The sequence below is a fragment of the Semicossyphus pulcher genome, unplaced genomic scaffold (genome assembly GCF_022749685.1).
Source record: "Semicossyphus pulcher isolate SPU_LCO1_2020_fin unplaced genomic scaffold, fSemPul1.0.p SCAF_18, whole genome shotgun sequence".
In the NCBI taxonomy this organism is placed as follows: domain Eukaryota; kingdom Metazoa; phylum Chordata; class Actinopteri; order Labriformes; family Labridae; genus Semicossyphus; species Semicossyphus pulcher.
In genome coordinates, this window is record NW_027211691.1 from 14798372 (window position 1) to 14816289 (window position 17918).

General features: G+C 41.2%; 1 protein-coding gene across 1 annotated transcript; it reads left to right on the plus strand.

The window, feature by feature from the left end:
• Positions 1-228: 228 nt before the first annotated feature.
• Positions 229-17918, plus strand: cpa6 (carboxypeptidase A6). The gene is made up of 11 exons (XM_069667617.1): positions 229-344; positions 3355-3430; positions 9861-9985; positions 12854-12968; positions 13093-13194; positions 13284-13388; positions 14468-14578; positions 15250-15340; positions 15845-16047; positions 16202-16286; positions 17704-17918. Exons 1-11 carry the CDS (start codon positions 229-231, stop codon positions 17916-17918), a joined length of 1344 nt encoding a protein of 447 aa, XP_069523718.1.

A 17918-nucleotide genomic window follows, 5' to 3' on the forward strand; every position in this document is an offset into this window, starting at 1 on the left:
AAATGCTTCCCGTGTGCCAGATGACCGACTTTCGCACCTTTTGCACCTTCTGTGTCAGAGGGACAAACACTCCTGGAGCGCGCGCGGCGACTAAAAAGTGACCAATCCGCTGATGCTGCACTGGATCGACTCTTCTGAGTTTCATTCATATTTTTTCTTTGATAAATTGGCGTGCATCCCGTGAAGTAGACAAATCGGTGTCTTCCGGCTTTGATCTGCTGGCCAAGGATGGTACCGGACCACAGGAGCGCATTTCGCGCCTCAGTTTTACTGGCTTGTGTGATAATCTGCAGCAACGTGCTATGTCCCGTCGGTGCCTATCTATACAACAACCGCTACGCAGGGTGAGTAAAGACCCTCATTCATTTGTGCATGGGGCTCACGGGAGTCTTCATTCTGCAGGAAAAGCGCACTGTGCGTACCAGGAGAAGTTTCCTGCAGAGAGTATCCAGGATCCGGGCTTTATCTTATGTTTAAAGTACAAAGAAAGTCTTTATACTCATAACATTTTTATCATTGTGGGACGTATTTCCATGTTGAGACATAATATCATCGTTTTTATTCACTCTAGACTGATCTTGTCTGATGGATAAGACTGTATCAGCTGTGCTGTGCTGCAGAGAGGCATTCAGATCGCTCATGATAGGCACAGATGTCATAGGGGATGCTTGCTGCAACAGAAGTCTGTCAAACTGTTCATTTAAAAAATTATACCTGCAACGTGACAGCTGCTCCCAACTCTCTTAGTGTAGCCATGTACAATCACAAATTTGTCAAAACAGTAATTTTTGACTAAAGTCCTTGCATACCTGTCTGTCTGTATGTTTATGAGGCTGAATGTGGGGCGCACAACTCGCCATCCAGCACCTAAAATAGCTACACTCAGGCTTTGACCTTGGATGTGAAGTTTGTGGAGCAATAGGACAAATAGATGGTCTGTAACAGGGCCATCTGGAGCTGGACACATGTAGTAATTTGGGTAAACATGTAGAAAGCATGTTGGGAGTTATGGTGTTTTTCAAAAGAGCTTTTGATGAGCAGAGGCAGACCTCTGCTGGAAACCCCCTCCTCTTATGTCTCAGACTATATATTTTGGACAGACTCCAGAATCAGTCTCTATGAGCCTTTATAGTCTAAAAATAAGACTTTCATGGTCAAAATATTTCATTATGATACATTAAAAGAGCATCTTAGCATTATTGAACACCATATTTGGACAATGGAAACAGTGATTGTATTGTACTGCAGGAACACGACGATGCTGAGAGTCATCTTCTCGGTTTAAGGGCTAACACTTTAAAGCAAATTGCTTCCATACCAGAGAGAGTACCGCTGTGGGAATCAGCCGACAGACAACTTAAGGACAGCTTCAGCTCACAAAGCCCTGCAGCTGGTGATGCAAAGCAAAAGGCCTTTGCCAGGGCAACCCTGTAACCAAAACAGTGTGCCATCTTCTCTGAGAATGACTAAAAGACGAGGAACTGACTCAGGAAGTGGCTCCGGGGTGCAAGTCCATCGTCTGTCTCTGTCGTTGCCATTGAAACAAGCTGTGTTTTTTCCTTCTGGTCACTGAGTTAGGGTGGCCGCCCACATGGGACACCCCGGACCCCTTTTGTTTCTCAAACCTCAGAGTGGCCTGCTGCCACCTTTGTTTAGAGGGGCCCAACTTCCTGTGTGGCACATTGTAAAAAACTCTTTGAAATACACAAAATCAGAGAGCGAGAGAGAGAGGTTTAAAAACATGAAAGTGGAAATGTATACAGGTATATACAACCTGGTAACTGGGCACACAGAGTCTATAACATAGAGACTAAAGAATAATTGGCAGCATTAAGGCCTACTCCAGGACCTGTGATCTTCAGAGATAAAGAGGATCTTTGTTATGGAGGAAATTGATATATAAAGTGTGGTTTGAAGGTTGAGTTTAAGAGGCTCTCTGGCTTCTCTGTCTTTGTTTAATTTATATGCTAAGAGCAGCATGTGAAGGATAAGGTTACTGCTGCTTACTGCTTTATGGAATTATGGCGGCTGTGGCTCAGTGGTTGAGCGGGTCGTCTTCTGATTGGAAAGTTGGTGGTTACATTCTCAGTCTACATGTCGAAGTGAAACCTCAAATCGCTCCTGAAACTTTAGCCTTTCGCTGCGTGAGTGTGTGTGAATGCCATCAGTGTATCAATGCGTTTGGTAGGATGAATGTGACGGGTAGTGTTTGAAGGCACTTTGAGTGGTAGGAAGACGAGAAAAGTCAGTTTGACAAATGTCAACCAAATGTTACGTTTTTCTGCGGATTCCTTTTTCATTCTTGACTTACAAAATGAATCATCACGCATCATGTTTTTTTTTTATCAGACCACAAGTGTTTAAATATCCTGAAGGGGCCATAGCACTACAGTATTATATTCTGTATCTCTGTTTAAACACTAGAAGTGCATGTAAATAAAGATACACCATGTTTTTTGATGCTATATCAATTATTAGAAAACTTTATCGATTTTTAATTAATATTGTACTTTTCTAAGTAAATATATATAACTTTATTTAGATTGCACAAAAAGGATGTTGCAAGGACTTTGATGAATACAAATGCAGATCCCAGAGTTGTAATTACAAAGTACACTTTGTCTCAGGTTTTATTTATATTGTGGTGTGTGTTTTTTTACTATTTATACCAACTTTTTTTAGATGGGGGCTGGTTTGGTTAGAGCTGGCGCCCCATGCACAGAGGCTCCAGTCCTCAACGCAGTGGCTGCATCCTCTGTCCTTTGCTGCATGTCATCCCCCACTCTCTTCTCCCATTATTTCCTGTCCTATACATAAAGGCAAAACGCCCCAAAAATTATCTTCAAAACAAACAATATATCGCCCTATTTACAATATCGCAATATATTTAAAAGTGATAAAAAAAGCAGCATGTAAGTTCCTCCTACCGGGTTTTCCACATCTTTATCTACAGCCTATAGTAACATCTGATTGATGTATTTACAGTATGAACAGGTGGAGCGGCTGCAGCTACTGTAACAGCTAAACAACAGTTCCTGGAAACAATGAAATATAATCCTTTAATGATGTCTCACTCTGATTGTTTCACGGGGGGTTTGACCCTGTCATCTATAGGACTACAGACGGGGAGCCGCCCACCTCACCATCAAACATCTGCTATTATAAATGTCACCTTCAATCAGCACAAAGGGAGCTTGTATTACCTGAGACTTCACAGCCCCAATGTTTTTGGAAATGGGAGAAAATGGATCCAAAGCCTGTCGCAGGGAATTTTAGTGCCGTAAAAACCTTTTATAGGGCACTTTGATCTGGGTTGTTAAACTGACGCTAAGATTATCTGTGTTGTTTTTACAGCGATCAAGTCTTCAGGATAACTCCGAGTGATGATGAAGAGGTCCAAGTGGTCAAGAAGATTCTGGGACACATGAAGGTGAGAGCCTAATTTTAACTTTATCCCCTTTTCCCTTTGACTTCCATTTTGTTGTTCTCTTTCTGGAGAGCCAAACTGAATTTAATATCTGTTATTATTCTGCTCACACCAGCCTTTAGTCCCTCTGTGGGCTTTCTATGACATTTTCACAGTAAGTCACAGACAGAGTGAGGCGTGACGCCGCTGGTAGAGGGGGAGATAGGGGAGATGTGACAGAGGGCTGGGGACAGCGATGGGAGACAAGGAGCAGCCGAGTGTGGTCATCTGTCACAGTCAGGATATATGAACTGTCTGAGAGACTGAGGTGCTGTTGATAGGACGCTCTGTGTTCATTTGAATAAGAAACTCTAAGAGTAGGGGATGTACAAAAAGATTTATTCATGAAGACAATGAAAGTTTTGAAACTTTATGAACATGTGTTTCAAAGGTTCTGAAATAAGTGGGGGAAACCCTGGAGGACACAAAGGCCAAGCCTCTTTTCCCACACTCACATGGGAGTGATTACCCATCAGCCTCAGGAGCGTAGATGACCTCCCTTTGCACATTGTTTCGGTTTGCAAACACGCAGCAAAGATGTTTGTAAAGCATTAAAAGCATGATGCAATTATAGACATTCTTATTCAACAAATAGGCAATGAACTGCTTTGGATAACTGATTTAACAAGCAACAGACTGTCTTTTCAGTAATATTCTTCCTTTGCAGACGAATGGAGCATTAAGAGGAATGTGCTTATTAAGAAAACTAAAGCAACTAAAGCCCCCCTTGATTTTCACTGGAGGGGTCTTTAAAAGTTATTTGGTCACCTAACAGGACGGTGTAAAACTAGATTCGATTTTTTTCATTGACTGTTTACTAAGTAACATGTATGTATCGGAAGATATAGAAGTCACTCACTAACTGAAACTGAACTTTGACTTTAGTTAAATCTGTCGATCTGGAGGACAGGAAAACTTTTAACTCAAGCTAACTTTCTTTACATGCACTTATACTGTTCCATTATTAGAAGGTAAATAAAGTCCCATATATCAAAAAATCAGAACTATCCCTTTAATTTGTTTGGTCTGATCATTTGGTTTGATGTAATTTGCACTTTTTTAATCTTAATAAAACAGCATTCTAGAAAGGGTCCTCGCTTTGGAATAAAAAGCTGTATTTTTCCACTGGAATTGTAATTTTGGCAACATGTAGAAGTCTTTGAAACCTGATTTTTTTAAATGTTGCATTGAAATTAAGGGTTAATGTTTTCAAGGCCCACTAACTCGCTTATTCAGAGCGTTTAACAGCATCAGTTTGCTCTTTTACAACCAGCTTAATGTAACGAATCTCTTTTCTTTAAAAATAACTGTAATCTGGCACTGATCATGGGGAAACTAGAGACAAGCTCTATGATAGTTGTATAGTTATAGTTTAGTGAGTTGTGGTTTGAGTTAATGAAGTTGCTTATGTATTGAGAGCAGTTTCCCTAAAATAACAGCTCCGTTCACATGAATAAATTCAACAGCAAAGAAAAAAGGGATACATCAGATAAAAACTAAACATTGGCTCTGGTTTAAGACGCGTTGATGTCAGAATTTTATAAATCCTGGCGACAGCTCTGTGGCACCGTGGCTCGAGTTTTCAGTTCGGTTTGGTCCGCTTGTGCAGCCAAACGCCTCATCAACATATATGAAAGGGATCTGTTTGGTCCACAACCAAACGCAGCTCTCAGCAGCGAAAGAAAGAACGGCAAAGGGCAAATCAGAATTCAGTAAATGTTTATGATTTGTGGCGAGGGATACCAGCAGAGAGCCAGGCTGCTGGTCAGGACCTGGCCGGAGTTTTGTGTGTGTAAGAGCAGCAGACACGGTGCTCCAAGTCCAACCGAGGCAGTGGCAGCTTCTGTTTGGACAGCTGTGGACTTGAGTTTTCAGTAGCTTAGCCACACTGTCAGACCTGTAGTGCCAGAGTCAGGCTTTGTAACCTCAGGCTAGGCATTAGGTCAAATAATAAACAACTAATGTACATTACAGAACGCAAGAGAATCAGCGCCATCATCCACATAATAACACATTTCTTTAAGTATGGCAGATCTACATTAGATGTAACCTATACCCATAAAAGATTTCACCTTATCAGCTTCAAACACCTGCAGGTGGACGGATTATTCCCAGGAATCAATGTGTTCTGCATTTGCAAGCAATCTGAAAATATTCATCAGATAGGTAAAAGATAGAGGATGATCGTCTGCGACAGCCACCATTAGACAGAATCCTATCCACAAAACTTCCTACATTCACAGGTAATATAAGTTCAGAGTAAGAATCAAAGTCTTTGATGCATAGTTTGACTGACAGGTGAACTCTTGGCAACGTAGAGAAGAAACACAACAGCTCCTGAATGCACCCACAAAAGCAAATACCTTCACCAAAACTATGAACAAAGATACGACATTTCTACATGTTTGAGTTAACTAAAAGTTAATCATAAATTACGTTTGCCTTGAAAACATTTCTATGAATGTGCCTAACCGGGACATCCTGTTAATTGTAGCAATTTCCCATTTTTATTTATACCACAGTTTGGAAACTGTGTCTGTCGTGCTTTGTGAAGTAAGGGATGGGGACGATGTAAGGGACACTTTCTACATAGACAGCATTACTGAAGAACTAGTGTCACATTTAAGAAAATACACCCATTTGCTCTATTGCCAAGAGCTAGATAAATACTCTGAGTATAAAGCTCGAGCCAGCAGCCTGTTAGCTTGAGTGCTGGAAACATTGGGAACTAACTTCCTTGAGTTTGAACTGCCTGGCAACCCCACGTTGACCACCGAAAGTCAGGAAGTCACTGCCCAGAAATAATTGGATACATAAGTCCCCCCATACACCACATTTGTTGGTTTTGTACAGATTAAAAATACAAGATATAAAGTGTTTATGAGTTAGTTTTAAAAGCCTCGTGAGGGAGATTATGTTGCCTTTGGACAGAGACGCACTAGCTAGGCTGTCCCCCTGTTTCCAGTATTTATGCTAGGCTATGCTAACCAGCAGCACAGATATCAGAGTTAAATCAGTCTATTCAGCTGTCAGCAGTATTTGTCATACTTCTTCAAAGTAGTTAGCTCATACAGTATGTTTGATTAATTTCAGTTTTAAGTTTCCAGTTTTTTCCTAATTTCTAACACTTCACTTCCTGCCGTTTTGTTAAAGGGCCAGTTCGCCAATTTTCAACCTCAGTCCCATCATGCTATGATGGGGAGCTAATGCCATTATGGTAGGAAAAAAATGCAATTTGGCTCTGTGCCTTTGGAGATCTCTATCCGCTTCTCCAATGGGCCTCCGCTAGACTACGTAAAACACGTCATCTGGCGGAGGCCAGGGAGCTCACTAAACTACACTTCCTCAATCTAGGATGGCCGACTCCGATGTCATGTCTCGTTCAAAATCATCAGGTTTGAAATGTAGACTGCAGACCTGAAGATTTTTTAGACAATCCACCGGTATATTCTTGCTGTATTTCGAATTCTGTACCCCTCTGAGCCATTGCCTGCAGCAATCAATGTCCTTGACTGGAAAACGGTAGTATTTCACTCCAGCGTCTCTCGCTGGACCATTCGTTTCAGAGGGAGGGGCTAGGTGTTGTAGGAATGTACAATGGGTGAAACCACAAGCTGTTTGTACAACATTCTCCACAGCTATGGTGCCAATTTAAAATATTATTGCTTCTATTGATTACAGAGAACACCAGCTTTGACTGACAGTGGCATTTTCCAGGGGCGAGTTGCTCCTTTAATGTGTCTGTGTGATTGTGTGCCCCGCCGTGATTAGCCTCACCTGTGCCTGATTAGCCTCACCTTCTCAGTGTGTTTAATCTTTGTCTTTTCCAGTCTATGTTTCAGTTAGTGTTTTTATCAAATGGTTTATTCTTCTTAGTATTTTTTTGTTGTTGCTGTTTTTTTAAATAAATACTTTAACTAGTCTGCTTTTTGGTCATCCCTCCTATGTTTCTTTTTCCTAGACGTATTACTGTATTACTTTGGTAATCTTGTTTTCTTTTACTTGCCACATAAACACAGTTACAGCTTTGCATTATCTGCCTTGTGGAAGGTCAGCTTATTTTATTGAGCTAACTTTTCCTTTCTTTTCTTGCCCGTGCCAGTATTACATAAACCACAATAACACAAATTGAGTTTATAGCAACGAAAGAGGAACCAAACAAAAAAGTCATGAGGCATAAGCAGACGAAGAAGGCATCTGTAGGGCTCATAAAAACAGTAATAAAAATGTAAAATTGAGAGAATTGTTTGTGAGGAGTCGGGTTATCTGATCAGGGATATTTAAGTGCCTTTTAGGCGTATGTGTTTTGGATTTGTTTGGCTTACAGAGGAGCAGTAATGAAACATTTGGGGTACTTAACCATTTGGAGATGCCATAAAAGAGCAGCAGCGAGCGGTTTATACTGCAGGGCACCAAACATTCCTGCTGAAGACTTTCTACTCCTACGACTCTAAACAAAGTCAAATCAATCTGGTATGCGTTCTGTAAACTATTAAACCAATTGACACATTAACAAGCATGTGTGCAGGCCTGTATGTCTGCTACAGCGCAAATGAAAGCCAGCTGAGGACGTTCACACACGTCTGCAAACACAGAAACACTGAGTAAACAGTGCTCTCGTTGCAGGGACTACCGTGTGCATCATCGGTAGATTAGTGCGTTTTATTCTTGCTTAGAAATACTTAAACTAATCTCTTCTTCTTTCTTTTACTTTCTCTGCTGCTCTCTGTTATTTTATCAGTAACCACATGGTGTCTGTGTTTGTACAGTTTGCTAGCATAGCCAGTGGGCTAAAGCTAACAGACTGACTATCACAGCTTGATATGAGGCGCTGAAAGAATAGATTTGTGTTGCTAATATGAGGTCCAACCGTAGCCAGGATGGCAGAGGCAGAGTGGTTCGCTGCAGGTGGTTAATGGGACACGTCAGAGTGTGTTTTGCCTCATTAACACTGTAGAGTCATCAACATTCCCCCTGATTTATCCTCAACACTTGAACATAAAGACAAGAGGAATGTTAAACCGACCAGAGTTTACCACAACACTTTACAGGTCATCGTTATCTCCCAGTGTTTGTTGCTTTTTCAAACACTCAGCAGATAAGATGACCTTGTAAGATGGCTTGACTAAAACATAACAGGTCCTCATTAGATACAGGCTCTTGTCTGTTTCTGCAATAAGTTGCAATTGTTTAGTATCAAACAGCTGGCCACAGAGTTTTTAGTGCCACGGTGATCCTTTGCCTCATGTTGCCTCACATAAAAATCATTAGATTTTTAACCTTGTGGTGTCATATGCTGATTTTAACTTGACTGAAATAATTTTGGCAGAAGCCCTAATTTGGGTCCAGAATTGGTTATGGTGGCAAATAGGTTGAATTTGTTCATCCCTAGTGAGTCTCTGTGGCTGAGTGACATCACTTGCTACATCAATAAATTCAAAGCCAAACTTACATAAAAAATATCCATGTGTGATTTGCATTGAATCCGAGCCCGACCGATATACCGTTTGGCCGATATTACACTGATATGTGCCTATCAAAAAAAAAAAGATGATAGATGATTATATGAAATGCACTAATATGAAAGCTTTTTTACAGAACATATGCAGAAATCAATGCAAGGCTGGTTTAGGAATGGTGTCAATAGAGCTCCAACTAGAGTTCATTGACAAAGTATTATTATATTAAATATTTTTCTATGTTTGTCACGGCTTTCGATGTGAAAGGTAAGCCTATGGACGCTTAATCCTGGACAGTCAATTGTTTTCAATGCGCTCCAAAATTAATATTGACAATGTCACTTACCTGAGGTTTGTTGGTTGATTGATGCGGGAGCCAATGCAGCGTAATTTTGTTTGAATGTGCACAGTGGTGTATAGCTTGAATGACAAATAATTTCTTCTCTGCATCCTCCAGCCACACACCTGTTTCTTTCTAATAATGAGGATGAGCTGTAATTCCGCCATCTTAGTTCGACTGACAGTTGTAGTTCTTAAGAAAACAAACAAAAAAACAACAAAAGTCCATGTGCACAAAAAGCCACACATAAAGGCCCAATCTTATTCCATCTCAAAAAATCACAATATCGGCTGCCGTATTGGTATTTTTTGTATTTTTCCCTTATATGAATTAGTATCTGTGTCAAAAGTCCAATATCGGTCAGGGTGTAATTTGTGCAACATGTCAGGTCTGTATTTTGCTAGATTAGCCCAAAAAATTTATTTGGTCCACGACAAGTTTCTCAATTGTTTTTTTCTGGCTATGAATTGTATCATGATACATACTGAGATTCAAATTTGAATTGCCATGACAGAGGATTTTTTCCTTTTAAAATTCGCCTGGGTCTTTGTGTCTCTGTAACTCCTGATCTAACACGTTCGTCCTGTTTCTTTAGGTGGACCTCTGGCAGCCCAACAGTGCTACTCTCATCCGACAAAATGCGACAGTGGACGTCCATGTGAAACGCAACAACACCCGAGGATTACATGCACTCTTAAAGCAGGAACATATTGACTATCGGTAAGACTGCAACGACCACCAGACATGTTACTGTGCACATGCATGCTAGCGTGCCTACTCTCACACATTTTTTTAATCTTGTGAGCAGAGTCTCTACACCCCGAAACAAATCTGTTATCCAAAGGGTGTTGCAATTACACAGCATTCCCCAGCCTGGATATATGATTTGCACATGCACACTCGGCCATAGTTTGCATGCAAAAAGGCCTCATGCTTCCTCAAAGCTGGGACGCACAGAAAGTACACACAGAGTACATCAGAGCCCCGCTCCCAATCTGCTCCCGAAGCAGCCCTTTCATCTCCCTGCCCCATCCCTCATCAAAATTAAGGCTGAAATGATGGAGCTTTATCAAAGCGGCCGCGGACAGAAAGAATTCCATTGTCATCTCTGTCCTGAGGGAGGAGTTGCAGATCTGAGGATGAGGGGTTTTTTCTACTCTGTGTTGACTGGCTGAGGATTTTTCTAAATGCTTTACACTGCAGGGGACAGTTTTTGGTAGGTGGTTGGGTTTAGAGGAAAGTAGGTGTCACAGATTTTACTCTGATGGAAATAATCCAGCTGTTTAAGAGATATTGAGGTACAAATGTGGATATAAGGACCGTGTGAGGAGGGTTCAGCTGCACACATGGCTGCTATAAAAACAGATCCCATCATCTGCTTTAGGTTGGAGTGGGAAGTGAAGAGGAAGAGGGCAGTCTATAAACACATAATGATGGTGATAATTATGGTTTCGGTTCATTTACAACACATTTAATTTACTGATAGACAGCTGTTCCAAAAATATTTAGTGCTGTCAAACAGGTTGAAAGCTAGAAAACTGGATCCAGGATTGAGTCAACAATAAATCCACAACTGGATACACAGCCTGATATACAGCTTCATATCAAGCCTCAGCATCTACTAGTATTATTACATTCACTGACAGTGCAGGGACACTGCAGGCAAACAGGGTCACAAATATGCCTGTGCAGGTGGATGCCAAACTGAGACCCTAAGGACATTTTGCTGACATACTCAGAAAGTCATTGAGGAGCCATCAAACCTCCAAATTTGAGAGATGGACAAATTGAAATGCAACAACATTAAGCATATTAAGTTGCTACATAAGGCTTCATTAATAACTGTTTATTCATATATCAGTACTTAAAGTAATAATCTTAAAGTTTTTTATTTAAATAACTGTCACCCAGTGGCTGCCAGTTAGTGACGCGTTTTCCATCACCCAGCAGTGGTTGGTCTGCCAGAGAGGGTAGGCGGAGCTAAGCGGCTGCTTTTCCGGTCTCTGCAAGTGTTGCAAGTAAACAGTAATCTGCTATGGCTGAACAAACAAATAAAAGATGGATGACTACAGATACAACCTCAACAATAAGTGAAAATCCAAAGAAAAAGAAACATATTCGACGCTCAGATGAAGGCAAACAGTCTAAAAAGGAAAGCGACCGTCAGCGAGGAAAATCAAGAATTACAACTGGAGCCAACCTTGGACGTCACACATGCAACACTGTCTGGATATCCGGGAAGTGTGCTCACACAATTACCGTTAATCACCATAGGGGCCGCCAAAGAGACCGAAACTAAGATCTTAGAGACTACAATTTTAATAGATGAGAAATAGGTTTAAAAAAAGATCAACAACAATTGGTTGCCTGGTTGTGAAACACTCCGAGCACATCATCAGTTTCACACAAAAATCAAAAAGACAGTGGAGACAAATGGAGCTGAAATAATCAAAAGAAAATAGATATTTGTTAATTTTGATAAATAGTTAATTTCATTTTTAAAGCAGATTTTAGGGAGAAAATGCCAAACATGCTGCTTCCAGCTTTTGAAATGTTTAGTATATATACAGTATATAACATTAAATTGAATATTTTCATGTGTGGGACAAAGATTTCCTCTCCAGCATCTCAACACAATCATCTACCATCATTTGTGGTCGCTTTAGTATCACTTAAGAAGATATACTTTATTAATCCCTGAGGGGAGATTAAGTGTTTTCACTCTGTTAGTACAAACATGCTACACATAAATAGGCCCAAAATACACACATGCACAAACAGGACTCGCTATGGACATGCATTAATGGAGAGATGTCAGAGTGAGGGGGCTGCACATGGACATGCGCCCGGAGCAGTTTGTGATTCGGTGCCTTGCTCAAGGACACCTCGGCAGTGCCCAGGAAATGACACGGCTACCAGTCCTGATTTCCATGCTTTCCGTGCTCCAGACTTAGCTATCATCTACCAAATTTATTTACCCAAGTAAATTACACTTCTTGGACTTTTTGACCATGCATCCATTATCTATACCGCATATCCTGTTCAGGTGGGCCGGAGAATATCTCAGCTGTCATTGGGCGAGAGGCGGGGTTACACCCTGGACTGATCGACAGTCAATCACAGGGCTGACACACAGAGACAGACAACCTGTCAATCTCCCACTCACAGGCAATTTAGAGTCAGCAATTAAGCTAACGAGCATGTCTGTGGACTGTTGGAGGAAGCCGGAGTACCTGGAGGGAACCCATGCATGCACTGGGAGAACATGCAAACTCCACACAGAAAGGATGTCCAAGCCAGGATCCGAACCAGGAACATTTTAGCTGCCCTATTAACCATATTTAAATGAATTATTTTGTTAACAGTAAATGTAAAAATATATATATATATTCTTTAATCAATCAGGAGAAAGCCTCATTGGCTAACACAAAGTAACTTCATGTCAGATCACTTATTATGACATCAAAAGGGATTATACTGTATTAACCAGGGAACACCTGCAAGTCATTGACTGTACTCACATGTTGTAATATTATTGGCTATCATGTATCCCACGTGTCTCTCTGACACCATCTCTTCTATCCACAGGGTTTTTATCTCCAATCTACAGAAGGAAATTGAAAAGCAGACAGGATACCGCTCTTCTCGCAGGCGGAGGTCAGAGTCTCAGTATGACTACGAGGTGTACCACTCTCTGGAAGAGGTAGATGTGAAGCCCAATATCTACCTACCTACATTTCTCTCTCACTCTGCTTTAATATCTCATGCACACACAACGTAAACAAACATGCCTTTTAACGTGCCATCAACCTCACAATTGTGATTAGATTCAGAGCTGGATGTTTGAGATGAACAGAACCCACTCCGACCTGGTTGACATGTTCTCCGTCGGGAAGTCGTACGAGGGGAGGCCGCTTTATGTGCTTCAGGTACAGAGACACATGTATGAAAAACAACAGGCAAAGACACACATTTGCATGCACATGTACACTAACTCTGAGTGCTCGTCTCCTGTCAGCTAGGAAAGAGAAGTCGTCACCAGAAGAAAGCCGTGTGGATCGACTGCGGCGTCCACGCCAGAGAGTGGATCGGACCTGCGTTCTGCCAGTGGTTTGTCAAAGAGGTACTCTTGTTTTTCCTCTCTGCAAATACAGCCTGTGTTTTTATCTCTGGGGTCGGCAGCAAAACAATCTTTATAGGTCTGATTTTAGACATAACCCAGACGTCCACAAAAGCTTCATTGCACTCTTAAAGCCTTTGCTGATACCCTTTAAAATGAAGACGGTACCAGACCAGAGCTGACATTAACTGCAAGAACATTTAAAGGCTGCTTTTATACCGCGTGCATGCCAGATGAGTGGGATTAGCAATACGAGTGCCAGAACATTAAGTTAATTAAAGGAAAGCACATGAATATCAATTTAGAGCTCTGAGTCACAGACGATTTTATGGACTTCTTGCATGATAGGTCGACAGGTACTAGAGCAGCCCTTTTTCAAACTATTAACCAAAAGAACAGAAAATAACTGGTTCACTATAAAGTTGCCATGCTTGCTCTTAAACATAGCTGTTCTCGGGTTTACTGGAGCGTACCATTTACAAAACAATGCTTTATTATGGTTTACAGTCGTTCTGTTTGCTGAAGATTCTTCAAATATGGTGGTTAAAACATGACTAAATCCCCTTAGGTCATTACATGGATTTACTAACACTAGGGTATTATTCACAAAAGGGTACAGCAGGAGGAGGAAGTGAATTAAAGAGGGTTAAGACTAATAGGAGCTAGAAATCAAAACAGAATGACATAAACATAAAGAATAAAAGAAAAAAACAGTCAAAAATGCCCCTATGTGACCCTTATTGTGTATCCACTGTGATGTAGTAACAAAGGTTGGCCACTGGAGGTCAGGGTGCCATCTTTGTTGAAGGCTTAAAGCCTATTAACCTTGGCCTGTGTCTGATTAAAGCGCAGGTATAAGCAGTATTAACCCAGTGCACTGATAACCTCACTCCAGTCCTCATCTATAGACTCGCCTGCTGCAGTTTGCATGTACAGGACTGTCACAGCGTGCACGAGGCTGCAAAATAATAACAACATGGCGAAGCAGTTACATGCAAATGCGTGATTAGACCTCAATTCAACATGACTTAACGTGCAGTGAATGTGCTCCTTAATTATAATGTTTTATGATGTGATTTCAGGCCATTAACTCGTACCAGTATGACTCTGTGATGAGGCGACTGCTCAACCAGCTCAACTTCTACATCATGCCTGTCTTCAATGTGGACGGGTATCATTTCAGCTGGACCACGGTACTGTACATCTTTAATACACACTTACACACACGGACTAAATCTTGCTTTTGACTGCTTTATTTTTCAAACAGCGTGAGTCAGATTTCTTTTATTAAGCCAGTTTTCAGACAAACAGGGCCCAGAGTAGAAACCCTTTATTTAATTCAAATGACAGAACGTGCATCCAGAATAAAAACTGGTCACGCATCACTCCTACCCACAGATTTTGAATATCTTCAAGGCAGTTCACTGAATATTTTGCTTCCAAGTAAATCAGAATAAAAACAGTTATTTAAGAGTTAAGAATGGCACGTTCGCCATCACACAGCCCTTATTGCTTCTAAGTTTTTATGTATACTTCTTCTCTTTTCCCCTTTTTTAAAAATGTATTTATTATTATTATTTATTTATTTATATTTTATTCATTTCTTTTATTTTGTTTTTATTCATTTTCTGTCTATGTAAAGCACTTTGTGCTACGTTTTAGATCTATAAAAACTGCTATACAAATAAAGTCTGATAGATTGATTGATTCGTTCTACATGCCCCTCAACTTCCATCTATAAGTAACAGACCCAGCGGAGCTCTCTGAGTGACAGGTGTATTATTTCTGAGATGGCTCCATTTGTTCCATCAGTCTGACAGCCAGTGGACATACGCAGCGACAGTGTCGTTCTTCTTTCATGTAGGATCGGTTCTGGAGGAAAACCCGGTCAAGAAATCACAAGTTCCACTGCCGAGGGGTGGACGCTAACAGGAACTGGAAGGTGAAATGGTGTGGTGAGTTTTGATGACGCTGAACTTCAGCTGAACTCTGAGGGAAATCGCACGCAGTACTCCCAACTGCAACTTGGCGAGGAACTCCTTGTATTTTTTTTTTTTTGTCTTGTAATGAGTTTAAGCTGTGGATAAAATATTTGTGTAGTGACAACAGTCTGTTTGATGTCATTCAGTCTCTGGTGGGGAGGTGGGCGGGGGGTTCTGCTGAATCATCATCACTCTCTAAGACTTTGATATACAGATGCAGAGAAACAGAGGAATTTAAGAACCAAGTTTTGCCCTTTCAAAGGAATATCAGCGCACAAATTGGCTATTTAGTTTGGTAATGTAAAAGCTTTTCTTTCAGGCAGCCCGCTGTCAGTGAAAACTTTGTATTCAGTTATAAAACAGGAAAGATAACGAAGTACAGCATTAAATTTGGCATGTGGCCCGCAGAAATGTAACATGATTGCCTGATTGCCGGGACATAGCCTTCTCTTACAGTGTTGCATTTATTCTCTCCAGAGGAAGGTGCGTCCTCTCATCCCTGTGACGACACGTACTGTGGTCCCTTCCCCGAGTCTGAACCTGAAGTCAAGGCCGTCGCCAAGTTCCTGCGCAAGCACAAGAAGCGTGTCAAAGCATATATATCCATCCACGCCTACGCCCAAATGCTGCTTTACCCCTACTCCTACAAGTACGCCACCATCCCCAACTTCAGCTGTGTGGTAAGACATCCATTATTACATGATAATGAACCAGTAATCCAGTCTTTATGGTAGATGATATTCTGATCCTTAACTGGAACGCATTGATATTAAAACCTGGTGTGAAGACATATAAGGATCAATGATGAGCTGGCCGTGTGCTCTCACTGTACAGGAGTCAGCAGCTCATAATGCAGTGACAGCTCTGTACTCTGCCTATGGAGTGAGGTACAGATACGGCCCTGCCTCCACAACTCTGTGTGAGTAATGTTCATTCTTTTCATCTTCTTTTCCAATAAAATGCACATCAAGTGTGCAGAAGAGTGCTTGTCTCTGTTGTCATTTTTGTCGTTCAGTCCGTCGGCGAAACAATTACATTTTGCTGCTATGAAAAGGATGAAACTTAATCTTATTAAATCTAACAGATGATCCAAAGTTTTCTGTTGGGATAATATTTGAAGTTGGTCCTGAAAAAATAAACTAAAGTAATCTATAATAATTAGTTCTCTCCGGCTATTAAAAAAATCTAATTAATTACAGACTTTGTAATTAATTAATTGCATTTAATTGCATATATCAGTGATTTTTGTGAGAGGCACCACATCACATGTAGAATTACTCAGATCTGATTACCCTGTGTTTAGATGTCATTATTTAGTTCTTCCATCCATTATCTATGGGCTTATTTCACAGCGGACATTTTCACATCCAACAGGAGGAAAAGCACAGGTGTTAATAAAAACTTTAAAAATATTCTGTTCTATTCAGGCGTCTGAGAAAGCCATGACGGGCAGTCAGCATGCACACAACCAAGGCCATGAAATTGAAGCAGCTAAATGGAATACAGCCATCATTAATGTTACTATAAACACCTGTGCACTATACCGATGATCCTGTTAAGGGTTGCGGTGGGGGCTGGAGCCAATCCCAGCTGTCATTGGGCGAGAGGCGGGGTACACCCTGGACTGGTTGCCAGTCAATCACAGGGCTGACACATAGAGACAGACAACCTTTCAGGCTCACACGCACACCTATGGGCATTTAAGGGTCACCAGTGAACCTAACGAGCTAATCAACCTAACGAGCATGTCTTTGGACTGTGGGAGAAGTCGGGAACCCTCGCATGCACAGAGTGAACATGGAAACTCCACACAGAAGGACCCACTTTGTCCGAACCAGGGTTCGAACTAGTAGGAACCTTCTAGCTGTGAGGCAACAGCGCTAAACACTGCGCTCCGTGGAGCTGTTTTATTAAGTCACAAAAGTTAGATATTTTCACTCATGATTTAGGCTTCACAGCACGTGAGACGCGTGTGCACGAGGGATGTTGTCAATGATTTAGCGTTTCAAAACAATCGATTGTTACCAAATGCCATCGGCACCTTTTACAAGCTTTAAAACAGATTTAGGTTCATTTTTAAAGGACTGCCACTCAATCAATGAATTTACAGTAGGGACGTCCAAATACAAATGCAACATATCCCATTAAATATAGTTGAGTTGAAATGCAAATACCTCAAAGTTTTATTTTTGTTACAGCACTTGTATGTAAAGACAATGTACTTCTTTTGTTTTCACATTTGCAGTCTTACATTAGTACTGAATTACATTTCTAAATGTTTATGTAAGAAAACTTTTCTGCGCTTTTCTCATTCTGTTTGTCTATCTTTCCCACAGACGTGAGCTCGGGAAGCTCTATAGACTGGGCTTACAGAAACGGGATCCCCTACACATTTGCGTTTGAGCTGAGGGACACGGGATACTTCGGCTTCCTCCTGCCTGAATCTCTCATCAACCCGACCTGCACTGAGACGATGAGGGCGGTGAAGGCCATCGCGTCAGGTCTGCTGAAGAAGTGTGAGACGGACAGGGACAGATTTCCATATATATGA

What these genes read in the sequence shown, in the direction of transcription:
- cpa6 (XM_069667617.1), top strand. Translation starts at nt 229, where the DNA reads ATGGTACCGGACCACAGGAGCGCATTTCGCGCCTCAGTTTTACTGGCT. An exon ending in GCCAGTGGTTTGTCAAAGAG is followed by an intron (nt 13,389 to 14,467) that starts GTACTCTTGTTT and finishes ATGTGATTTCAG; the next exon opens with GCCATTAACTCGTACCAGTA. An exon ending in TCCCCAACTTCAGCTGTGTG is followed by an intron (nt 16,048 to 16,201) that starts GTAAGACATCCA and finishes CTCACTGTACAG; the next exon opens with GAGTCAGCAGCTCATAATGC.